This window comes from Hyla sarda, chromosome 7, assembly GCF_029499605.1.
Source record: "Hyla sarda isolate aHylSar1 chromosome 7, aHylSar1.hap1, whole genome shotgun sequence".
Taxonomy (NCBI): Eukaryota; Metazoa; Chordata; class Amphibia; order Anura; family Hylidae; genus Hyla; species Hyla sarda.
In genome coordinates, this window is record NC_079195.1 from 99,918,894 (window position 1) to 99,946,055 (window position 27,162).

Here is a 27,162-nt window from a genome sequence, read left to right on the forward strand (position 1 = left end):
CAGCGGTTTTCTGCTTCTGTGCTGGAGAGCCTTGGCCTCTTACTAGGGTATTTGCTGTACCCCCCCTGACAGCAGCCCTGTGTACAAGGAAGAGCCGGCACATCAGCCTGGTTGTCCCCTATTGACAGTGTTTTGTCCCCTATTGGGTGTGTTTTTTTCCCCTCTTGGGTGTGTCCTTTTTTGAGAATGTCCCCTATTTGGAGGGTGCAAATACATTAAGTCTTATGGGATGCTGGCGGGGAATAAAAATCTGTCCGCTAATGGGAGGTGTCTGCTGAGGGAGATTTTACTGTATTGAAATGGAAAAGCATTTACAAACCATGCAGTGTCTCTTGTTGCAAGGTTCAGTGGAGGGGTTAAACCAAGTACGTGATCTCACCATTTTATATGATAAAATGCTTTTTGTTACAAGTAGAGATGAGCAAACTTACAGTAAATTCGATTCGTCACGAACTTCTCGGCTCGGCAGTTGATGGCTTTTCCTGCATAAATTAGTTCAGCTTTCAGGTGCTCCCGTGGGCTGGAAAAGGTGGATGCAGTCCTAGGAGACTCTTTCCTAGGACTGTATCCACCTTTTCCAGCCCACTGGAGCACCTGAAAGCTGAACTAATTTACGCAGGATAAGTCTTCAACTGCCGAGCCGAGAAGTTTGTGACGAATCAAATTTACTGTAAGTTCGCTCATCTTTAGTTACAAGCTTACAAGATATGTGATCTCTTTACCAAGAAACATATTGCACATTCTATTCGGGTGCTGAGTCTCCAGTTTCGGAAACCTCCGGGTTTCCGGGACTGGGGACGTGATGTCACGCCACATCCCCTCCATTCATGTCTATGGGAGGGGGCGTGACGGCCGTCAAGCCCCCTCCCATAGACATGAATGGAGGGGGCATGGTGTGACGTCACGTCCCCAGTCCCGGAAACCCGGAGGTTTACGAAACTGGAGACTCAGCACCCGCATAGAATGTTGGTGCTGCAGGGAGATCGTGGGAGGCCCCCGCAATCAGACATCTGATCCCCTATCCTTTGGATAGGGGATAAAATGTTTTTGCCCGGAATACCCCTTTAAGTAACAAATGATCACATGGCAAGTTCTAGATATTACTGGTGTCTGTCTTCAAGCCAAGGATGTCCCTTGTGAATGTCTATTGAGTATCCTCAGATATAGATTTCCTCTTGTTTCGTTACCAGGTGGCGCTGCATTATATGAGCACAGTGTCACCTGCTGGGCTGAAGTGAAGAGCCCTGTGTTTCCATTCATTCACACATCACAATCTGAACTTTCTTGTGGTGCAGATTTGCACAGTGTGTATTTCAGAGCCTCCTGTTAAGTGTTCTGAAAGGTAGACTTGTTCCTGTAATTCCTACATGATTCGTTTTCTTCATCTGTAACGTGTTCAACCAGAAGCTTTTGTGTTCCTCGCAGTTCTTCACCGCTCTGCAGGCAGCAGAACACACAATCTTCACCACAATATACCATACAACTAGAGAAACTCTGGCAAATAAAAGGCCTGCTCTGTTATTGTTCTTTAGGCATGCTGGAAACGGCGGTATTCAAGAGAAAATCGATTTCTCGCAATAGGAGTTGGGATTTAATGTGACTAAGCTACTTTATTTCATATTTGACTCTTACAAGGACATAGAAACATGGGCTGTCAATAAAACTTGAAATATCCAGATGAACGGACCATTTCATGGGTTTTAGCAGAGAATTGTACCAAAGATGTGATGAAGAGACTGCTGGTTTTTGGAGTGTTTTTATCTTTCACTTTTTTCGGTAAAGAATTGATTTTATATAAGGGTGCGTTGACACTGCGGAATCTCCGCTCGCTGAATTCCACGAGCGGAGATTATGCCCGGCAGCCGCCGACAATGACGATTCGGGTCTAGGGCTGCAGGGCACTGAGCCGTCACCATTGACGGCTATGCAGTGCTCGCGGAATCCGCGCAAAGAATGAACATGTTCTTTCTTTGCGCGGAACAATTCCGCAGTGTGAATGGGTCTCGCGGACACCCATTCACACTAATGTTAAGTTCTCGCCCGCCGCTCATGGAATTCCGTAGTGTGAACGCACCCTAAGGAAACCTTCCAACAGCTAGATCTTTGTGTGTATTACTATACTTCTCAACCTTTTGGCTGGTCAAAGAGGGACACTAAGATTATAGGGCAGGAGATCTACTTTTTTGTGCATGTTTTATATAAAAAAAATTTATTAAAAAATAAAGTTTCAGATATCGTGGATATGCCTTAAAGGGGTACTCCGGTGAAAAAATAAATTTCATATCAACTGGCTCCAGAAAGTTAAACTGATTTGTTAATTACTTCTATTAAAAAAATCTTAATTCTTCCAGTATTTATCAGCTGCTGTATACTACAGAGTAAGTTGAGTTGTTCTTTTCTGTCTGACCACGGTTCTCTATGCTGACACCTCTGTCCATGTCAGGAACTGTCTAGAGCAGAAACAAATCCCCATATGAAACCACTCCTGCTCCAGACAGTTCCTGACACAGACAGAAGTGTCAGCATAAAGTACTGTAGTCAGACAGCACTTAATCCTTCCTGTATTTAGCTGCTGTATGCTACAGAGGAAGTTTAAGATTTTTTAATGAAAGTAATTTATGAATCTGTTGAATTTTCTGGAGGCAGTTGATATGAATTTTTTCCCTCCCACTGGAGTACACCTTTAAGGTGAGAAATAATGAGTGATACTTGAAATCTCACGCCACCTGTGGTGTTTGTTTTCATTGTTAGCTGACTGCTGTGGTTATGTATTGGGATAACATGTCATTGCTAAATAGTTGTATACACAAACTGGGAGAGGACCACTTCTACTTAAAGGGGTACTCCACCCCTAGACATCTTATCCCCTATCCAAAGGATAGGGGATAATATGCGCAATTGCAGGGGTCCCACAGCTAAGGACCCCAGCGATCTCGGCTGCAGAACTCCGCTGTCATTACTGCACAGAGCAAACTCGCTCTGTGCGTAATGATGGGAAATACAGGGGCCGGAGCATTGTGACGTCACGGCTCTGTCCCTCGTGACATCACGGTCCACCCCCTCAATACAAGTCTATGGGAGGGGGCGTGGTGGCCATCACACCCCCTCCCATAGACTTTCATTAAGGAAGCGGGCCGTGACATCACGATGCTCTGGCCCCTGTTTCGCCCGTCATTAGAAACATAGCATGTGTCGGCAGATAAGAACCATTTGGCCCATCTAGTCTGCCCAATAATCTGAATCCTATCAATAGTCCCTGGCCCCATCTTATATGAAGGATAGCCTTATGCTTATCCCATGCATGCTTAAACTCCTTCACTGTATTTGCAGCAGCCACTTCTGCAGGAAGGCTTTTCCATGCATCCACTACTCTCTCAGTAAAGTAATACATCCTGATATTACTGCAGAAACCTTTGCCCCTCTAATTTAAAACTGTGTCCTCTTGTGGTAGTTTTTCTTCTTTTAAATATGCTCTCCTCCTTTACCGTGTTGATTCCCTTTATGTATTTAAAAGTCTCTATCATATTCCCTCTGTCTCTTCTTTTTTCCAAGCTATACATGTTAAAGGAGTACTCCAGCGCTTAGACATCTTATCCCCTATCCAAAGGATAGGGGATAAGATGCCTGATCGCGGGGGTCCCGCCACTGGGTACCCCCATGATCTTGCACGCTGCACCCAGTTTATAATCAGTCCCTGGGGTGTGTTCGCTCCGGGTCTGATTACCGACGACCACAGGGCCAGCGGCGTGTGACGTCACGCTCTGCCCCTCAGTGCAAGCCTATGGGAGGGGGCGTGATCAGGGGCCCCGTGATCGACAGTAATCAGACCTGGAGCGAACACGCTTCGGGGACTGATTATAAATGGGGCGGGACCAGCGGCGGCACCCCCGCGATCAGGCATCTTATCCCCTATCCTTTGGCTAGGGGATAAGATGTCCAAGTGCTGGAGTACCCCTTTAAGGTCCTTTAACCTTTCTGGTAAGTTTTACCTGCAATCCATGTACTTGTTTAGTAGCTCTTCTCTGAACTTTCTCTAGAGTATCTATATCCTTCTGGAGATGCGGCCTCCAGTACTGCACACAATACTCCAATTGAGGTCTCACCAGTGTTCTGTACAGAGGCATGAGCACTTCTCTCTTTCTACTGCTTATACCTCTCCCTATACTTCAAAGCATTCAGCTAACGTTACCTGCTTCTCTATTACTTTGTCTTCCTACCTTTAAGTCTTCTGAAACTATTACTCCTAAATCCCTTTCCTCAGATACTGAGGTCAGGACTGTGTCAAAAATTTTATATTCTGCTTGAGGGTTTTTACTCCCCAGGTGCATTATCTTGCACTTATCCACATTAAAATTCAGTTGCCAGAGTTCTAACCATTCTTCTAGTTTGCCTAAATCCTTTTCCATTTGGCGGATCCCTCCAGGAACATCACCCCTGTTACATATCTTTGTGTCATCAGCAAAAAGAAACACCTTACCATCGAGACCTTTTGCAATATCACTATTAAAGATATTAAACAAAATTGGTCCCAGTACAGATCCCTGAGGTCCTCACTGGTAACAAGACCTTGCTCTGAATATTCTCCATTGACTACAACCCTCTATTTTCTGTCATTCAGTCACTGCCTAATCCACTCAACAATATGAGAGTCCAAGCTCAAAGACTGTAGTTATATTGATAAGTCTTCTATGTGGGACAGTGTCAAAAGTCTTACTAAAATCTAGATATGTGATGTCTACTGCCCCTCCGCCATCTACTGCCCCTCCGCCAATAAGATTTGTTTGACATGATCTCCCTGAAGTAAACCCCTGTTGTTTTTCATTTTTCAATCCATGGTATTTTAGATGTTCCACAATCCTTTTGTTTAGTATGGTTTCCATTCATTTCCCCACTATTGATGTCAGACTTACTGGCCTATAGTTGCTTGATTCCTCTTTACTACCTTTCTTGTGAATAGGCACAACATTTGCTAATTTCCAATCTTCCGGGACGACTCCTGTTACCAGCGATTGGTTAAATACATCTGCTAATGGTTTTTCTAGCTCACCACTAAGCTCTCTTAATAATTTTGGGTGTATCCCATCAGGCCCCTGTGACTTATTTGTCTTCACTTTAGACAGCAAACGTAGAACCTCTTCCTCTGTAAAGACACATGCATTAAATGATTAATTAGTCTTCCTCCCTAATGGAGGTCCTTTTCCTTCTTTTTCTTCTGTAAAAACTGAACAGAAGTATTCATTAAGGCAGTCGGCTAGCCCCTTATTCTCTTCTACATACCTTCCTTCCTTTGTTTTTAATTTAGTTATTCCTTGTTTGCTCTGTGCAGTAATGACAGCGGGGTACTGCAGCCAAGATCCCGGGGGTCCCCAGCAGCGTGATCCCTGCCATCAGACATCTTATCTTAGGGGATAAGATGTCTAGGGTGGAGTACCCCTTTAATAACTGAAGCAACTACGGTATTTGAGTATTGCTATATAATTTTGTTGTATAGAGTGCATGTGTAAGTCTTGCTTTCACTGAAGTTATGGTCTAAAAAAGATATCCCTCTGCAAAAGAAAGAGCCCCCTCAAAAATAAATAAATAAAAGCAATTGGCTGAAGGACCTCATATTCTTGGACGTAGTAGGTACACTATGCAGGGTGCCATTATTGTCCAAAGATCTTAAAACAAAAAAACAACATAGTAATGAAACACACAGAGATTCTTTACTGTAAGAGCAGTGAGACTATGGAACTCTGTGCAACATGATGTTGCAATGTCCGAATCTATAAGCAAGTTCAAGGGGGGCCTGGATGTTTTTCTAGAAAAATATTATATTACAGGTTATGGACTTATGTGGATAGAATGTTGATCCAGGGAGTCAGGAAGGAATTTTTCCCTTTCATCAACAATTGGTATCAGCCTCGTGGGGGGGGGGGGGGGGGGGGCGTTTTGCCTTCCTCTGGGTCTTAGGTTAAATACAATGGACTCTCTAAAAGGGTTTTCCAGTATTTTTTAATAGATGGCCTCTCAATATCTCATTTGTGGGGTTCCAGTGTTATGCCATATATTATGTTTGCCAATGCCACCGGACCTACATATACTAGAAGCAAAGCCAGAAGCAAGCAGCGATGTACATTATGTAGTTGTCATGTTGGGTTACTGCAGCTTCGATCTCAGTCACTTTAATTGATTGGCTACAGTGGGTTCAGAACATAATCAGGAAAACCAGGACAGTGTGTCAGCAGGGTAAGTATACAGAGGAACTCGTGGTAAAATTTGCTGAATAATCTAAAATTTTTTAAATGTACAAATATGCAGGCCATGCTGCGGTATGGTCGCCCAGAGTTCCGTTCATGAGCCATATTAATAAAAAGCTTTGTGCCGGGAACTCGCTGAGCGTTGTACAATTGCTTTGGCGAATATACCACCCAATGTGGCCTGCATCTCCATAATTTGGAGCTGAAGATCATGTGGGCCTGAAACTCTGGATGTTCGCTTTAGATGTGACAAATTAGCAAAAATCTTGAAAGTGATAAATACTTTTTTACAGCACTAGAACAGAAGCCATATAAGGGTGTACTGTAATGTACATGTTAGTAAGGCCAGGGTCCTCATTAACCCCTTAAGGACCCAGCCATTTTACACCTTAGGACCCGGCCATTTTTTGCACATCTGACCACTGTCATTTTAAACATTAATAACTCTGGAATGCTTTTAGTTATCATTCTGATTCCGAGATTGTTTTTTCGTGACATATTCTACTTTAACATAGTGGTAAAATGTTGTGGTAACTTGCATCCTTTCTTGGTGAAAAATCCCAAAATTTGATGAAAAATTTGAAAATTTAGCATTTTTCTAACTTTGAAGCTTTCTGCTTGTAAGGAAAATGGATATTCCAAATATTTATTTTATTTTATTCACATATACAATATGTCCACTTTATGTTTGCATCATAAAATTGAGGAGTTTTTACTTTTGGAAGACATCAGAGGGCTTCAAAGTTCAGCAGCAATTTTCCAATTTTTCACAAAATTTTCAAACTCACTATTTATCAGGGACCAGTTCAGGTTTGAAGTGGATTTGAAGGGTCTTCATATTAGAAATACCCCACAAATGACCCCATTATAAAAACTGCACCCCCCAAAGTATTCAAAATGACATTCAGTCAGCGTTTTAACCCTTTAGGTGTTTCACAGGAATAGCAGCAAAGTGAAGGAGAAAATTCACAATCTTCATTTTTTACACTCGCATTTTCTTGTAGACCCACTTTTTCAATTTTTACAAGGGGTAAAAGGAGAAAATTTATACTTGTATTTGTAGCCCAATTTCTCTCGAGTAAGGACATACCTCATATGTCTATGTAAAGTGTTCGGCGGGCGCAGTAGAGGGCTCAGAAGCGAAGGAGTGACAAGGGGATTTTGGAGAGTACGTTTTTCAGAAATGGTTTTTGGGGGGCATGTTGCATTTAGGAAGCCCTTATGGTGCCAGAACAGCAAAAAAAATACACATGCCATACCATTTTGAAAACTAGACCCCTTGAGGAACATAACAAGGAATTAAGTGAGCCTTAATACCCCACAGGTGTTTCACGACTTTTGCATATGTAAAAAAAAATAAAAAATTTTCACTAAAATGTGTGTTTCCCCCCAAATTTCACATTTTTGCAAGGGTTAATAGCAGAAAATACCCCCCAAAATTTGTAACCCCATCTCTTCTGAGTATGGAGGTACCCCATAAGTTGACCTGAAGTGCACTACGGGCGAACTACAATGCTCAGAAGAGAAGGAGTCATATTTGGCTTTTTGAGAGCAAATTTTGCTCGGGGGCATGTCACATTTAGGAAGCCCCTATGGTGCCAGGACAGCAAAATAACCCCCACATGGCATACCATTTTGGAAACTAGACCCCTTGAGGAACGTAACAAGGGGTACAGTGAGCATTTACCCCCCACTGGTGTCTGTCAGATCTTTGGAACAGTGGGCTGTACAAATTTTTTTTATTTGCACAGCCCATTGTTCCAAAGATCTGTCAGACACCAGTGGGGTGTAAATTCTCACTGCACCCCTCATTACATTCCATGAGGGGTGTAGTTTCCGAAATGGGGTCACATGTGGGGTTTTGTTTTTTTTGCGTTTGTCAAAACCGCTGTAACAATCAGCCACCCCTGTGCAAATCACCTCAAATGTACATGGTGCACTCTCCCTTCTGGGCCTTGTTGTGCGACCCCAGAGCACTTTGCGCCCACATATGGGGTATCTCTGTAGTCAGGAGAAACTGCATTACAAATTTTGGGGGGCTTTTTTCCCTTTTACCTCTTGTCAAAATGAAAAGTATAGGGCAACACCAGCAGTTAGTGTAAAAATTTTTTTTTTTTTTTTACACCAACATGCTGGTGTAGACCCCAACTTCCCCTTTTCATAAGGGGTGAAAGGAGAAAAAGCTCCCCAAAATTTGTTAGGCAATTTCTCCCGAGTACGGAGATACCCCAAATGTGTCCCTAAACTGTTGCCTTGAAATATGACAGGGCTCTGAAGTGAGAGCGCCATGCGCATTTGAGGCCTGAATTAGGGATTTGCATAGGGGTGGACATAGGGGTATTCTACGCCAGCGATTCCCAAACAGGGTGCCTCCAGCTGTTGCACAACTCCCAGCATGCTTGGACAGTCAACGGCTGTCCGGCAATACTGGGAGTTGTTGTTTTGCAACAGCTGGAGGCTCCATTTTGGAAACAGTGGCGTACCAGACGTTTTTCATTTTTATTGGGGAGGGGAGGAGGGCTGTGTAAGGGTATGTGTATATGTAGTGTTTTTTACTTTTTATTTTGTGTTAGTGTAGTGTAGTGTTTTTAGGGTACAGTCACACGGGCGGGGGATTACAGCGAGTTTCCCGCTGCGAGTTTGAGCTACCTCGCAAAATTTGCTGCATCGCAAACTTGCAGCCTGATACTCACTGTAAGCCCCTGCCCATGTGAATGTACCCTGTACATTCACAGGGGGGGGGGGGGAGGGGTTGGGGAAACCTCCAGCTGTTGCAAAACTACAACTCCCAGCATGCACAGTCTATCAGTGCATGCTGGTAGTTATAGTTTTGCAACAGCTGGAGGCACACGGGTTGGGAAACACTGAGTTAGGAAACAGACAATGTTTCCCAACCAGTGTGCCTCCAGTTGTTGCAAAACCACAACTCCCAGCATGCCCAGGCAGCCGTAGGGCATATTGGGAGTAGTGGTTACGCAACAGCTGGAGGAGAACAGTTTGGGGACCACTGTGTAGTGGTTTCCAAGCCGCAGCCCTCCAGATGTTGCAAAACTACAACTCCCAGTATGCCAAAACTGTCCAGGCATGCTGGGAGTTGTAGTTCTGCAACATCTGAAGGGCCAGATGTTACAGAACTACAACTCCCAGCATGCTGAGGATGTGCAGTTTTGCAACATCTGGAAGGGCACAGTGGTCTCCAAACTGTGGACCTCCAGATGTTGCAAAACTGCAACTCCCAGCATGCCCAGACGCCAAGGGCTGTCTGGGCATGCTGGGAGTTGTAGTTTACAGGGTCCCATTACAGCAATGCATGTTGCTTTACGGCGACGTGCATTGCTGTAAATGGCCCAACCGCTGCTGAAGAGGAACTCACCTGTCTCCGCTGCCGCCGTCTTTGCCGCTGGGATCCGGGTCTTCAGGGACGAGGTAAGTACCGGGGCCGGGCCCCAGCACTCCCCCGTCCCCCCCCCGCCGCGTCCTCCGGTCTTCCTCCCGTCCTCTCCGGACTTCAAGGGGCCGGGCAGGGCGGGAGGAAGTAACCGCCTCCCCCCCCCCCCCCCTGCGATTGGTCGGTTAACTAACCGACGGATCGCAGGGGATCAGAAGAGGTGGCAGGCTTGCCACCTCGCTCCTAGGCTCCAGCATGGCCCTGGCTGTCTGTGAAAGCCGGGATCATGCAAAATTACCGGGCGGTCGGGTCCCAGAGACCCGATCAGCCCGGTATCGCCGCAGATCGCAAGGGAGATTTCCCTTGCGATTTGCGGCGATCGCCGACATGGGGGCCTACATGGCCCCCCTCTGCGTTTTCCCTGGATGCCTGCTGAAGCATCTCAGCAGGCATCCGCTTCCGATCTCTGCCCGGGGCGCGGCAGAGACCGGAGAAACACCAGGACGTACTAGTACGTCCTGGGTCCTTAAAGCCCAGGGTGCCAGGACGTTCTAGTACGTCCTGGGTCCTTAAGGGGTTAAATAGCCTGCCTGAACTGATTTAAAGGAGTACTCTGGTGCAGAGTACTCCTGCTCCGTCCTGCCCGGGCTGCAAAAAAAATGAAAATAAACAATCACTCACCTTCCTGGGTTCCCGAGGAGCGCCACTACAGCTGATCGGTCCTCCGGTCCATCTTCTTCATACTTCCGTGTGAACGAAGCGTCACATGGTGCTCAGCCTATTATGGGCCGAGGCAGAACATTGCGGCAGCTGGCGATAGGCTGAGGGCCATGTGACACTTCGTTCACACGGAAGTATGAAGAAGATGGACCGGAGGACCGATCAGCTGTAGTGGTGCTTTCCGTGGGAACCCAGGAATGTGAGTGATGGTTTATTTTAATTTTTAATTTTTTTTGCAGCCCAGGCAGGACGGAGCAGGAGTACTCTGCACCAGAGTACTCCTTTAAGGAAGGAGCGCCAGTTACCCTTGCAACCTGACACAGCTGGCAGCAGAAGACAAGGAACCACTAGGCCTGGACTGACAGGGTATGGTTGGAGCAGGGAGGAGTGAGTATCACAACAACCTTTTCTCCCTTTGTTGAAACTAAACTTTCGATATACCTAGGATCTATACACCTTGCATCATCCTGTCTGCATCTATTTGAGTGACCTGCTAAAATATGCCAACATTATCTAATGCCAAGGATATCTTGGACGGTTCTTTTATCATTGCTTACTAGGAACATATGTTGCCAAATACTGGTGAATTCTTGTGCCAACACGCCAGAAGCAATAGTGAGGAAGCAGAAGGGAAGGTTGTAATACATTGTTGTTGTCATTAAGAAAATTGGGCGATGTTTCTAGAGATACTAAAAAGGGATTCTTTTGTTTATCATTTTGACTTTAGTTGCAACATTTGTCAAGAAATGGAAAGTTTTGTTTATATCCTTAATCCTTTTACTCCTCATTATTACTATTTAACTGGTCGTATCATTTAATTCAATATCATTTAATACTAAGCTTAACCCCTTAAGGACACAGCCAATTTTATTTTTGAGTTTTCGTTTTTGCCTCTCACCCTTCTAAAATCCATAACTTTTATATTTCCATCCACAGACCCATATGAGGGCTTGTTTTTTGCACGACCAATTGTCCTTTGTAATACTATCACTCATTTTACCATAAAATGTATGGTGCAACCAAAAGAATATTATTTGTGTGGGGAAATTGAAAAGAAAACCACAATGTAGCAAATTTTGGAAGGTTTTGTCTTCACACTGTACACTTTCAAATAACATGATTTCTTTTACCACTTTTGAGTATATGTAACTTTTTAATAGCTTTTTGTACATTTTTTTATGGAATGTGATGTGACAAAAAAGCAGCAGTTTTGGACTTTTTTTTATGCTTATGTCATTCATTGTATGGGATAATTAACATATTTTGATAGTTTTTTTTTTTTGAGGCTCTATAGGGGACTATTTACGGCAACCCTTAGATTGCAGATGCTGAACAGTGTCATGCATAGGCATATTGATGATCAGATCGCCGTGGCCATGCCGTGCACAATCTGATCATCCAATCAAATGCCCCCCTTCTGTATTGATCACAACATTAATGGCTTAATGGCGGACATAAGCGTGTTCAGTGATGTCGCGTATTACCAGTGGGTCCCTGGCTGCTGACAGCAGCTTGGATCTGCCGTGCATGATGCAAGCAACGCTCCGGTGCTTGCATCACATACAGGACGTAAATGTATGTCCTGGTGCGTTAAGGACCAGGACGTACATTTACATCCTATGCCGTTAAGGGGTTAAAGACCTATTGGGGTGGATTAACTAATGCTATGTAACAAGACCATGCAAACATAGAAAAGACAGACAAAAAATTTGCCAGATTTTTCACTGTGGCTTATGCGGTTTGATAAACTTGGCAAATCTTTAAACTGTCTGGTGTAAGTTCAGACCACCTATAGTTTTCTTACTATATACCAATTTGGCAGCATTGTATGTTGCATGAAGTTGCAGTCAAGCCCCATCCATTTCCAATAAAGTTCCTTTTTTTGCTACTCAACAATCATAGGTGCCTATATACTGTATAAAACTTATATCAAATGCAATATATTAAAGGGGTAGTCCAGGATTTTTTTTTTTTTTGACTATGCAACAAGGGCTGTAAAGTTAGTGTAGTTCATAGTGTAATGTCCCAGTACAGGACATGGTCCTGCACTACACTTAGGCCCTGTCTGGTTGAGTACCTCAGTGACCTGGGGGCTCTCCTGCAGTGTCTCCCCTGCTTTTACTTTAATGTTATTTATTGTGCTATAACTATAGTCAGTATACTATATGTATAGTCAGTATAAAGTTATGTATTTTATGTATAAGGTTGTTAAAGGAGTACTCTGGTGCAGAGTAGTCCTGCTCCGTCCTGCCTGGGCTGCAAAAAAATGTAAATGAACCATCTCTTACCTTCCTGGGTTCCCGCGGAGCGCCACTACAGCTGATCGGTCCTCCGGTCCATCCTCTTCATACTTCCGTGTGTAACGAAGCGTCACATGGCGCTCAGCCTATCGCCGGCCGAGGCAGAACATTGCGGCGGCCAGCGATAGGCTGAGCGCCATGTGACACTTCGTTACACACGGAAGTATGAAGAGGGTGGACCGGATGACCGATCAGCTGTAGTGGCGCTCCGCGGGAACCCAGGAAGGTGAGAGATGTTTCATTTTTTTTGCAGCTCGGGCAGGACGGAGCAGGAATACTCTGCACCAGAGTACTCCTTTAAGGACCTGTGGAGGTCACATGATGTGTTAACATGATGTTGTCACCGTGTTACCTGTCGGCTCTCTGGGATTCTGGCCGAGCTGTAGAGACTATAACAACTGTCTGAACTCAGTAAAGCCTCCGTTAAACCATAACCTGGTTGTGGACTGTCATTTCACTGCCTAGCCATTGGGATTGTGGAGATATTGTTTGGGTGGTTCCCGATACCCAAAAACCACTCTGGCATCACAAACATTAGGGGTTAATAACATATTGCCCCTGGGGTTAATACCATCCACCCCATCCACCTACACCACTACACCCTGTGGTCCCGCCATTCACCGTGGCTCACCACAATAATATAGTGTCTGTACCTGTGTGTGACGCTGCTCTCACAATTCTTATGTGATTTTCACCTCAATATTTATTTTTAACAGAATACAAAATGACTGTTGTCAGGTTTCCCAGGTTGCAATGTGGCCGAGACTTGACATCACTAGTCAGCTGATGACAGGGAGCCTGTCTGCTTCAATAGGTGGAGCGATCAATCTGCAACTAATTTTATTTTTGCAACAGCTGTAGGCACCCTGATTGAAAAACACAGGTCTTTTGAATTGATGCAGCTCATTTATGTTTCAATGGGTGGGGTGGCTGATGTGTGGGAGGGAGGAAAATGGAATTATGGGATTTGTAGGCAAAGAAGGAAACTCTAACAGGAAATACCAGTTCACAAAAAGCTAGTCACAGTGTTATGGTAATCTCACGACATAGCCATTTAGCCCCAATACAAGTGCAGATCCTTCCTTAGCTTGTCCATTACTCTCTGCCAGGTACGTACTAAATCACCTTATGGTGGATAACCCATTTTTAAGGCTATGTATCTTTTGGAATTTGTGTGATATTTTCAGTGTCATTTGCAGGTTTAAAATATACTTAGGTTGGGTTTACATATATCCAGTGTATGGCTTACAATGGCAAAGTGCATCATTTGGCATCAGGTGAGTTGTTCTAGACAAGGAAACTCGGCAAGATGCATTTCCCATGCGGTGTGTTCGACCATTTGGTGTCCAAATTGAGACACCGGATGAATGTGAATGGTCCTTTTCAAATTAATAAGATCAGTTTTATAATCCTTTCCCCTCAAGCACTTTTTCTACTGCGTCAGAAGGAATTGCTGGCAGATATATGTGAAAGGGGCCTAAGGCCATGTTCAAACAGTGGAATTTCCTAAATAATATTCCGCTGCAGAATAGGATTCTACTCCACTGTGCACACGGCAGAATTCAGAAATCCTGACTCCGTTGTCCGCAGAGACATTGCACATAGACGGCAATGCATTTCTGAGCTGCTATAGTGCCGCTAAATCGGGCAAATGTGTAGAATGTCCCTCCGTATTTTCGGGCAGATATTCTGCACATTTACGGCAGTGCGACGATGGCCTTAGAGCACTGAAAATAAATGGAAAGTCAATTGATTTTCTCTCTTGCCTTTATTTTCTTTTTCAGAAGCCCAATTCTGTTATATAGAGAACTGAGTTATTTTTATGTGTGTTTTTATGCTATCATTTCTCAAAGTTTTTTTTTTGTGTGTCCAGATTAGGGCTGGGCGGTATACCGGTTCATACCGAATACCGAAATTTTTGGGCTGCACGATATGAATTTTAGCCCATACCGCAATACCGGTTGGGCCCCTCCCCCTTGGGAATGTATTATCACCGTCTGCGCTATTCTGCTCCCCCCCCCCCAATTAATTATCAGCCCAGCGGGGTACTACTCACAGATGTCAAGTACTGCCCTCCTCCTCTTTGGTGCGGGCCGACACCGGGCACTGGAACTCTATACTGTACGCCAGTGGTCTCCAACCTGCGGACCTCCAGATGTTGCAAAACTACAATTCCCAGCATGCCCGGACAGCCAACCTCCAGCTGTAGTTTTGCAACACCTGGAGGTCCGCAGGTTGGAGACCACTGCTGTACGCTGTATCCCTATGCCGGCTGCAAAAGATAAAGAAAATAAACTTTTAACTTGCCTACGTCGGCTCTGGAACGCCGGACAGCCGTCAGCCTATCACCGGCCGGAGCGATGCCCCGCCCCGGCCAGTGATAGGCTGAGCCCACTGTCATGTAAGAAGCTGGCTTCTTACATGACAGTGGGCTCAGCCTATCACTGGCAGGGGCGGGACATGGCTCCGGCCAGTGATAGGCTGACGGCTGTCCTCCCCCGTCCCCAGCGTGCGAACGAGGTGGGTGAGTTAAAAGTTTATTTTCTGTATCTTTTGCAGCCCGGGCATAGGTATACAGCGTACAGCAGTGGTCTCCAACCTGCGGACCTCCAGCTGTTGCAAAACTACAACTCCCAGCATGCCCGGACAGCCGTTGGCTGTCCGGGCTTGCTGGGAGTTGTAGTTTTGCAACAACTGGAGGTCTGCAGGTTGGAGACCACTGGCGTACAGTGAGTTCCATCGCCGGCGGTACCCCGCTGGTCTGATCATTAATTAGAGGGAGCAGAACAGTGCTGGGGGGGGGTCAGATGATTTTTTTTGGGGGGGGGGAGCTGAACACCGCGCGTGGGTCACATGATTGGGGGGGTTGGGGGGGACAGAACAGCGCTGGCGGGTCACATGATTTGGGGGGGGGGTGAGAAAATACCGTTATATACCGTGGAACCGCCGTAACTTAAAAAAATACCGTGATACACATATTTGGTCATACCGCCCAGCCCTAGTCCAGATTGCTGCATACTCTTCTCCAGAGCCTGTAGTAAACTGTCACGTTACAGGCGGTACATTTCATAGACGTGAAGGGGAGGAAGTGATTTGCACATTATTTATTTCTTTTTTTTCTTCTTTTTCCCACATAGCAGTGAACACTGGAGAGCTAAACATTGCTTTCTCCATTAACATTAGTTACTTGAGGTTTATTTCCCATGGTCCGGTCTCTTATGTTACAATTGATCTCTTCATAAAGAATAATAAATCTTTGATGTTCTTGGCTTTAATCCTGCAGTTGTATTGTCACATGCTTCTCTCTACAGGCTATGCTGGACTCATTAGCATGGTCACTTTCATGTATGTAACATCTATTGCTTTGTAAAAATGACCACATTTTTGCGACCATTGGGGTAGTGCTGCATGACAAGCAAAGTTATATTAAAGAAGCACTCCAGTGTTTTTGTTTGCTAATATGCAGCATAGTGCAGGAATTGATTATAGAGTATTATGCTTTATGTGATACAGCTTCATCCTGTCTTTTTTTTCCTCCTTGTTAGTATAGCTCTTACACATACAATGTACTGATCTCTACTGATCTCTTCTAAAAGTTGTTTGAAGTTGTGCCAAAACACAACAATGCAAAACGCCTGGAGTGTATAATGTTCCTAAGGCTTCTCCTTTTTATAAAACACCTCAATTATCATTATAGGTCAAATCACTTTCTCCTCATGCCAATATTTAAAAAGCAAAAAATAAATAAATAAATAAAAAAACAGTATATAATGTTAACTGATACCAACCCACTTAAAGGAGTACTCCGGCGCGCACTTTTTTCCTTTTATGCCGTCCGGGCTGCAAAATAAAAGAAAACACGCTTTCTCTTACCTGCCAACGAGCCCCCGGAGCTCCGGTACACTCCGGTACAGGTGTTCGGTCCCCGGGCTGTATTCTTCTTACTTCCGGTTAGTCCGACACGTCACATGGAGCTTCAGCCTATCACCGGCCGCAGTGATGTCCCGCCTCGGCCAGTGATAGGCTGAAGCTCCGTGTGACGTGGCGGGCTAACAGGAAGTAAGAAGTATACAGCCCGGGGACCGAACACCTGTACCGGAGCTCCGGGGGCTCGTTGGCTGGTAAGAGAAAGTGTGTTTTCTTTTATTTTGCAGCCTGGACAGGATAAAAGGAAAAAAGTGCGCGCCGGAGTACTCCTTTAAGTCTCCGCAGTTCACCTAGAGTCCAGCTAGGTGGGCTGCTCTTAGACTTTAACAGCTAAAAGCATATAGTTCATCTATCTATGTCCTGTTCCCAACATTATATAAATAAAGAGTCTTACAGATAAAGATTTGGGGAGGGGTTTGGGAGCTGCCAGGAGGGGTCTGATTGATAATGATGTCATCATGTCGTTGGCAGAAAGTCAGATGAACCCGGGCTTGCCACTTCCCCTGACATCAATGTAATTTTCTTGTGGACTGTGTTATGGTCACATGATCAAACCACATATATTAAACTAGTTAAGCTAGGATGAAACAGATAGACCTGTAGAAATAATGGTAGTGAGTGTACACCATGTTGGTAAAAAAACTAGAGTGCTTCTTTAAATGAGGCCTTGACAAATCTCCCCTCCAAAGCCACCAGCAAAGATACTCCTTTATTTGTGGTGTCCACAGTGCTGGAAGGAGGAATTTTTTTTTTTTTAAAGCAGAGAGCAGGGTCATATATGTCACTTGAGTATCTTCAGTAAAGCCTGCTTGATAGCCAAAACAGTGACTCCTCCCCAATAGCAGGGCATCCCCAACCTTCTCTCTTCCATCCAATACTGGCATGGAGGCCTGGGTCTTTGGCAGGGTACAGTGCAAAACCCATTCACCAGGGCCAGTTTTCTAGGTCTTAGAGCAACCTGGAAATGCTATGTTTGTGCAAACTTTTGCATTATTCTTGTTATTTTGACTAGGAATCGACCGATATCGTTTTTTTTTAGGGCCGATACGGATAATCTGTCAACTTTCGGGCCGATAACTTATACTGATATTCCCGGCAGGGCAGAAGACGTTGCAGATCAATGATTTAAAGCAAGCGCTTTAAATCAATGAACTGCAGCAGCTTTTGCCGGGCCAGAGACCACCGCCGACGCCTGCTTCTCTCCCCCTACCTGTCCTGGGGTCCTGAGTCTAACCACCACAGTTGCCCCATCGCATCTCCCCCCCACCCCCCCCATCCTCTGCCCACATACCACCGCCGCCCCCCCATCCTCTGCCCACATACCGCCGCCGCCCCCCCATCCTCTGCCCACATACCGCCGCCGCCCCCCCCATCCTCAGCCCACATACCGCCGCTTCCCCATCGCCTGCCCCCATCCCCGGTGTTATAATTACCTGTTCCTGGGGTCCGCAATACTTCTGGCTCCATCGGCGTCCTTCGCTGTCACTGTGCGCACTGACGGTGACGTCGCATTGGGGACGTCACTCATCATTACGCAGCGCACAGCAACAGCGCAGGAGCCAGAAGTATCGCGGACCCCGGGAACAGGTAATTATAAAACTGGGGATGGGGGGAGGCGATGGGGCGGTGGCGGTATGTGGGCAGAGGATGGGGGGAGGCAATGGGGCAGCGGTAGCGGTATGTGGCCAGAGGATGGGGAGGCAATGGGGCAGCGGCGGCGGTATGTGGCCAGAGGATGGGGAGGCAGTGGGGCAGCGGTGGCGACGGTAGTCTCTGGGCTGGGGGCGGGCAGCGGGCATAATCGGCATATCTGCAAGGTAATTGCCGATATCGATAATGTCCAAAATTGTGATTATCGGCCAAACCGATAATCGGCCGATCCCTAATTTTAACGGACATCTAAACCTATAATATGGACAGATGATTCACTTATCTACAAAAGTTCCTTCAGTTGTTTGATACATATTTAATTAAAGTTTACCTGTGAATTGCAAAAAAATTTTTATTTAATGTAGATAAAACAAATGTATATTTCTAATATACATTGTTTAAAAATGTATATTTTTGGGTGGAAAAATGCTGTCTTATTACCGCATCTATCACCTATGTGTCTTTGTGCAGAGACAAAATACAGGAAGTGTGGACGGGACAAGCAGGATGATTGACAGTTCAGAGGCCTGCTTGTCCTGCCCACCCTTCCTGTATTTTGCCTCCACACAGTAAAACGCAGACAATAGCTGAAGAAATAAGACAGCATTATTTTTTCACCCAAAAATATACACATTTTTAAACCAATGATATTACAAATATACACATATGGGGGAGATTTATCAAAACCTGTCCAGAGGAAAAGTTGCTGAGTTGTCCATAGCAACCAATCAGATCACTTCTTTCATTTTTCAGAGGCCTTGTTAAAAATGTGATTGGTTGCTATGGGCAACTCAGCAACATTTTCTCTGGACAGGTTTTGATAAATCTCCCCTATAATGTCATTATTATAACACATTGGGGGGTACTTATCAAAACTGGTTGTTCTATGTGGTTTTTTACCCTATATATTTTTATTTTTTGCGAGGCTTTCGACGGACTTGCGCCAAATTTATCATTTGTCGCACGCTATATCGTAACTGTGGCTTTTATTGGGGTTTACTAGCCAAAACTGATGGTATGGCACTTTATGTCAGTTTAAAAATGACTTTGAATTGCGACAAAATTGCGGTATTAGTAACCGTTTTTGCGACAAAGTATAAAAAACGCTAATAGTAAATTCCCGACCACTCCAAAAAAGAAGCTGTCAAAAGTTGATTTGCAGTCAGAACCTGAAAACGACGTAATGACAAAGGCGCAATGAAAAGTCGCAAATCGCAATGTCTCAGTGGAAATGCGACAATAGTACGCAATAAAAGACGTGTATATGCAATGATAAATACCCCCCATTATGTAAAAAGTTTTTTTCAGATGACAGGTAAACTTTAATAAAAAAAATTCTTACATCTTGTTCTTTCCCAGCCACGACTGACATCAACCAAACCTGATCACTATTGTAGCAGCTAAAGTTTCAGGAACCCCTCTGTAAGGCTGCATTCACACCACGTTTTGTACATACGAGTGCCGGATCCAGCGGGGGGAGGGGCAAACCGGGCGCTCCCGTACCCCGGCCGGATCAGCCCGTGACTCCATTTACTTTAATGATCTGACCGGAGTCAAACGGTGACTCCGGTCGGCTCAGTTTTGACCCGTATGCGGTTTCCTGACGGACCTAAAAACCGTAGTATACTACGGTTTTTAGGTCCGGTCAGGAAACCACATACGGGTCAAAACTGAGCCGACCGGAGTCACAATTTGACTCCGGTCAGATCATTAAAGTAAATGGAGTCACGAGCTGATCCGGCTGGGGTACAGGAGCGCCCGGTTTGCCCCTCCCCCCCCCGCCGAATCCGGCACCCGTATGTACAAAACGTGGTGTGAATGCAGCCGAGGTGCCCACGGCAATGCTAGTGTATTCCCAGCATTACAGTGCCTTTTGTGCACATTCGTACAGTATTACCCCCCTGAATATTGCATAAAATGATTCCAAATGACTGTGTAAAATTGTCAATTTCCTTGTTATGATACTCTGTGTTCCCATTTGTTCTAGTAGCAGCACAGTACAATTCATGGGGGGACGTTTGCTGAGAATTCTGTAGTAATTGCTTCCTTTAATTACAGGGGATGGAACGAGCAGCGAAGGGCCAGTTCTCAACCTTCAGCAGTTTCATTTCAACTATCAACCAAAAGAAAGAAGCCGCTGGGAACAGATGCTCACCTACGCAGCTTGTTATACCCAACAACAAAAATGGTAAATAAAAGTAAAATGTGCGCAGCTGTTCCCGTAAAAACAACAGCATACACCATGGTGGGGAGAACTGTGCTGCATGAATAAAGCTGTGATAAAGTCAATATACAAACTGCGTTTTTTTTTCTGGCATTAAGTTGATTTTTTTCCCTCTTGGTTAAGCCCATTGTGATAGTGAATCTCTACAGTTAGAACTAGAGATGAGCGAATTTACAGTAAATTCAATTCATCACGAACTTCTCGGCTCGGCAGTTGATGCCTTATCCTGCATAAATTAGTTCAGCTTTCAGGTGCTCTGGTGGGCTGGGAAAGGTGGATATAGTCCTCTAAGAGTCTCCTAGGACTGTATCCACCTTTTCCAGCCCACGGGAGCACCTGAAAGCTGAACTAATTTATGCAGGATAAGTCATCAACTGCTGAGCCGAGAAGTTTGTGACAAATCGGATTTACTGTAAATTCGCTCATCTCTAGTTAGAACCATTTAAACAAACATGTTGGGGATTACATTGTAAAAAAAAATAAAATAAAATAAAATAAATAAATCAACTGGTGCCAGAAAGTTAAACAGATTTGTAAATTACTTCTATTTAATAATCTTAACTCTACCAGTACTTATCAGCTGCTGTATGCTCTAGAGCAGTGGTCTTCAACCTGCAGACCTCCAGATGTTGCAAAACTACAAGCCGTTGGCTGTCCGGGCATGCTGGGAGTTGTTGTTTTGCAACATCTGGAGGTCCGCAGGTTGAAGACCACTGCTCTAGAGCATTGTTTTGTCAAGCCCGGTCCTCAAGACCCCCCTACTGGTCATGTTTTCAGGATTTCCTTTGTTTTTCGCTGATGATTTAACTGTGATGATGCCTGACTATAATTATATCACCTGAGAAAGACTGAGGAAATCCAGAAAACATGACCTATTGGGGGGGACTTGAGGACCCTGCTTGAGAAACACTGCCCTAGAGTAAGTTGCATAGTTCTTTTCTGTCTTACCACCGTGCTCTCTGCTGACACCTTTGTCCGTGTCAGGAACTGTCCAGAGTTGGAGCAAATCCCCATAGAAAACCACTCCTGCTCTGGACAGTTCCTGACACGGACAGAGGTGTCAGCAGAGAGCACGGTGGTCAGACTGGAAAGAACTATACAATTTCCTCTAGAGCATACAGATGCTGAGAAGTACTGGAAGATTAAGATTTTTAAATAGAAGTAATTTACAAATGTCTTTGACTTTCCAGTACCAGTTGATTAGAATTTTTTTTTCCCCCACCATAGTAACCCTTTAAAGTCTTAACATTCAGTCAGTTGGTTTTACATAGGGTAGGTAACCACAGCCCTGGGTAATGACCTATTTATAGGTATTGTTTTAGATTAGCAAAATTCTGTTTGTGAGCTGAACTATAATAAATATATATATATATATATATATATTTATATATATATATAAAATATATATATATATATATATATATATATATATTATATATAATATTATAATATTATAATATTATATATTTTATATTAAAAATGCATATTAGCAGCAAGTGCCCTCAGGGTGTGGACTGTCACTTCAAATCAAATGTCCATGATTTCCATCCCCCACAGCGCCGCCAATCAAAGAAAAGAGGGTAAGCAGTGATAGGAGATAAAAATGTTGGGTACTTACAGTAATGGACCCTGGCCTGTGGGCACATGTAGCTCATCTGCATATATGTGTGTGTGTGTGTATATTAATATATATTGCGCACGTGTGTTTGTAAATTGTTAGGGTCACAAGCAGAAGTTTTCAAGGGTAAGCAGTGAAGGTACATTTGACCCCTTTTTGGTGCTGTGATAAGTAGAAACCATCTGACATGTCATTTAATGTGAACATACACCTTGGGTAAGTGACTGCTATTGCCTATGCATTTTTTATTTTTTTTTATGGAATTTAAAAGCGTTGTATGCAGCACTTTTTATTCCTGCAAAAAAAAAAAAAAAAAAAACACTATACATCACAAATATGCTAAATGTAGTCACTTTTAGACTGTTCATCCCATTAAAATGACTGAATCCTGTAAGAAAGAAAAAGAGCGCTCCATAGCGTAATACCGCAGGTTTAGGGTCCACAAGTGTAATGGAAAATACCAAGTGCGGTTGTGTAAGCTCACACTCAACAGTGGTCAGAGTGAGTGAGAGGTAGATCCAGTCTGCAGCCTTCCCATCCAAGCAAGACAATAGCAAGAGGAGACTTCTAAAGATGGTGGCATTCAACGGCGCTGACCAGAAGCAGACACGTCAGGTAGGTAGGAAGGTAGCTTTATTAAAACAATGAAACGCGTTTCACCGCAGGTGCGGCTTCATGATGAAGCCGCACCTGCGGTGAAACGCGTTGCATTGTTTTAATAAAGCTACCTTCCTACCTACCTGATGTGTCTGCTATTGGTCAGCGCCGTTGAATCCCACCAGCTTTAGAAGTCTCCTCTTGCTATGAATCCTGTAAGGACACGCTGTGCTAGACGTTGGCTTCCCATTCTCTAGTGTGAATTTCACACACACAGTTTTGACGCATTAAGATGAAATTTTGTATGTTTTTTTTTTTTTTTCCGGTTTAAAACCCTGCAAGTCTTGAATATGTATGAGATATATTAGGGTTCAGACTGTGGAGAAAGACTGGGATATGGTACCAAAAGAATACTAACTTATATTGGTGTATCTTATACGGCGAATACACCCCTATCGCTGTGGTCCCTTAGGCCATCAACGGCCAGGACCCACGGCTAATACAGGACATCACCAATCGCGGTGATGCCCTGTATTAACCCTACAGACACGGCGATCAAAGCTGACCGCCGCATCTGAAGGGAAAGTGACACTAACCCGGCTGTTCAGTCGGGCTGTTCGGGACCGCCGCGATTTCACTGCGGCGGTCCCGAACAGCCCGACTGAATAGCCAGGTTAGTGCTTACAGGACACCGGGAGGGACCTTACCTGCCTCCTCGGCGCTCTCCTTCCTCGTCATCACATCGTCGCGTACGTGCGTCGGCGTGCGTAACGACGTGATGGCGGCGACGGAGAGTGAGGATACCCGGCCGGCAGCAGAGACGTTCCGGAGCGACGGCGACAGCGATGGAGCGACATCCAGGGCAGCGGTGACGGGTCCGGAGCGGCGGGGACACGTGAGTATTACCTCCTATGCAGTGGTCTTCAATCTGCAGACCTCCAAATGTTGCAAAACTACAACTCCCAGCATGCCCGGACAGCCAACGGCTGTCCGGGCATGCTGGGAGTTGTAGGTTTGCAACATCTGGAGGTCCGTAGGTTGAAGACCACTATTGGGTTTGAAATCTTTATTTTTTAGATTTTGCACCTATAAATTGGGTGCGTCTTATACGTCGGTGCGTCCTATAGGACGATAAATACGGTAAGTTATTCTTACTGTGGACCCAGCAGCACAGTGTACATTAAAGGGGTACTCTGCTGCTCAGCATTTGGAACAAACTGTTCCGAACGCTGGAACCGACGCCGGGAGCTCGTGACTCCATAGCCCCGCCCCATCATGATGTCACGCTCCGCCCCCTCAATGCAAGTCTATGGGAGGGGGCGTGGCAACGGCCACACCCCTCCCATAGACTTGCATCGAGGGGGCGGGGTATGACATCACTAGGGGGTGGGGCCATGACGTCACAAGCTCCCGTCTCTAGCGTTTGGAACAGTTTGTTCCAAACGCAGAGCAGCGGAGTACCCTTTTAAGGGGAGGTCTGCCTGCATGTATTGTATAACCCTCCGGTATATCCCGCTGAGTGGTGCCGGTCATCCCTTTCTAAGTGTTGAGACTATATTTTCTATCCTGCCACTTTACCAGGATTATCAAGGATGGCATGTAAATTCAGAAGAGTAATATGTGGTTGTGTAGTGGCACACAGTCAGCGCACCCCCGAGAGTACTTCTGGGTTGGCCCCAGCAAAAGTGCAAAGGTAGGGTGGGCAGGCTGTAGAAAATGTAGACATGCAGAAGCAAAGAGTTTAGGCAGCCATGCTGCACTGTGTCTGGATGTGCCCCCATCATTCTGATTTTAATATTGCACACATACTTGTATATCTATACACTCAACATAACATGCAGTGATCCCTCAACTTACAATGGCCTCAACATACAATAGTTTCAACCTACAATGGTCTTTTCTGGACCATTGTAACTTGAAACCAGACTCAACATACAATGTGCAGACAGTCCAGATCTGTGAAACTTGTCAATGGCCGGAAGAACCGACCAATCAGAATGGGCAATTTACTGGTAAAACACCCTGTATTCCTGAAGCGTATGCACTGACTGGTGTCTGGTAGCGCCCCCTACAGTGCAGGGTGGTACTACATGTTCTGTACACTTTACCTGTGCCAGGGTTACCTGCTCCTTTGGACACCAGGTAAGGGCGACTCCATGTTACTTTTTTAGGACAGTGCATGTACTGTACAGGACCCCGAAGAAGCTCCTGTCCTCTACATAGACCAGTGTTTCCCAAGCAGGGTGCCCCCAGCTGTTGCAAAACTACAACTCCCAGCATGCCCTTGACAGCCAAAGGCTGTCCGGGCATGCTGGGAGTTGTAGTTTTGCAACAGCTGGAGGCTCCCTGCTTGGAAAACACTGACATAGACAGTGATTACAGCTCCCAGCAGATCTTTCTTACCTTTATGTGTAAGGATTTGCTTTATCTATATTAGTTATCTACTTATTTTTTATGTTAAAGCGGTACTCCGGTGAAAAACTATTTTTTTTTTTTTTTTTTTTTTTTTTAAATCAACTGGTGCCAGAAAGTTAAACAGATTTGTAAATTACTTCTATTAAAAAAATCTTAATCCTTCCTGTACTTATAAGGCTGCTGAATACTACAGCAGAAATTCTTTTCTTTTTGAAACACAGAGCGGTCTGCTGACATCATGAGCACAGTGCTCTCTGCTGACATCTCTGTCCATTTTAGGAACTGTCCAGAGCAGCATATGTTTGCTGTGGGGATTTCCTTTTACTCTGGACAGTTCCTAAAATGGACAGAGATGTCAGCAGAGAGCACTGTGCTCATGATGTCAGCAGACAGCTCTGTGTTCCAAACGGAAAAGAATTTCCACTGTAGTATTCAGCAGCTAATAAGTACAGGAAGGATTAAGATTTTTTAATAGAAGTAATTTACAAATCTGTTTAACTTTCTGGCACCAGTTGCTTTTAAAAAAAAGTTTTTCACCGGAGTACCCCTTTAAAGATCACTTTTTCCTATTTTTGGATGACATTTTGGGGCATTAGAACCAATTACCACGTTTCCATAGAGTTCTGGTCTCAACATACAATAGTTTAAACATACAATGGTCGTCCTGGGACCAATTAATATTGTAACTTGAGGGACCACTGTACACACAATTACACATAAATATACCATTGTCTTGTGTTTCCTAAGATGTCCCGTCACTGGTCTGTAGACTTGTTTATTCAGTATGTTGGTTAGAGATGAGCGAACTTACAGTAAATTCGATTCGTCACGAACTTCTCGGCTCGGCGGTTGCTGACTTTTCCTGCATAAATTAGTTCAGCTTTCCGGTGCTCCGGCGGCCTGGAAAAGGTGGATACAGTCCTAGGAAAGAGTCTCCAGCCCACCGGAGCACCTGAAAGCTGAACTAATTTATGCAGGAAAAGTCAGCAACTGCCGAGCCGAGAAGTTTGTGACGAATCGAATTTACTGTAAGTTCGCTCATCTCTAATGTTGGTCATTAGACATTCAGTGCTAGACAACATATTCTCCTGAGATGTAGCAAAAAGAGTCATTGAGGTGGCAGAATAAAGTGTGCAACATAAGCTAATAAGCTCCATGCCATCTCTGCCAGCCTGCACCACTGAGATGGCTCTAAAGACGCATTGACAGATTTATTACAAGGCATTTATGCATCATTTTGTGAACTACAGGAGGCGCTGACACATGCGCCCATTAGTATGGATGAGTACTCTTTCCGTCAGCTGACCTTTCCATTTGCCAATCCGGCACGCTGCACAAAGAAAAATGATGATAAATTCTGACTGTATTGCTGTCATTTGTATACAGATGAATAATACTCATAACTTTCCAGTGTAAACAGACTGTAACCACAGCAGCCCTTATGTAAAGAGGGGCTGATCTGTTTGTAGACATGGGAGGCAGAAGCAGTGGCGTAGTGTGGAGGGGGGGGGGACAATTATCTTGGGGCCAAAATGTTGTGCTCCTAAGAATGTAAAGCAAGAAGTAATGCTTACAAAGTAGGCATTGCCACTCAGTATTGTAAACTCCCTGCTTCTGTACTGTACAATCGTGGTCTGCATGTGATGAGAATACCATTTAATTGGGTGAAGTCCGCAGGAGAAGGTCATGCACCACTCCAGGTGATGAAGCACAGAGGGGTGGGGGAAGAGGGTCAGGCCTTAGCACAAGAGCGGAGGAAAGGGGAGCGTTATTTTGGTGGTTAGCTGTCTAACTCCTATTATGGGCATCCTGAGGAGGGGAGAGAAATTACCTACCTATATCTACTGAAGACATCTACGTAAGGGGGGGGGGGGATTAGCTTCCTACTGGGGCATCTACCTAATGTGGGGGGTTCTACCTACTTGGGAGCATTTAACTAAAGAGGAAAGAATTATCCACCTGCTAGGACATCTACCTAATTGGGGGGGGGGGGGGGGGCTATTGCTACTGGGACATCTACCTAATGGGGGGATTAACTACCAACTGGGGGATTTTACCTAATGAGGGGGAATTATCTGCCTACT

The 27,162-nt window shown here is 44.9% G+C and overlaps 1 protein-coding gene across 3 annotated transcripts in view; it reads left to right on the plus strand.

The window, feature by feature from the left end:
* Positions 1–27,162, plus strand: part of HECTD2 (HECT domain E3 ubiquitin protein ligase 2) — a 132,432-nt gene that overhangs the window by 14,560 nt on the left and 90,710 nt on the right. Inside the window, exons 1-2 of one of the 3 annotated variants that reach the window (XM_056530215.1) lie at positions 16,707–16,768; positions 20,283–20,412. In XM_056530215.1, coding sequence (XP_056386190.1) covers positions 20,286–20,412 — 127 coding nt within the window. In that variant the 5' untranslated portion in view covers positions 16,707–16,768; positions 20,283–20,285. Of the gene's footprint in view, positions 1–16,706; positions 16,769–17,384; positions 17,481–20,282; positions 20,413–27,162 lie in introns of those variants that run through there. The other 2 variants (XM_056530214.1, XM_056530213.1) reach the window with 2 other exon arrangements.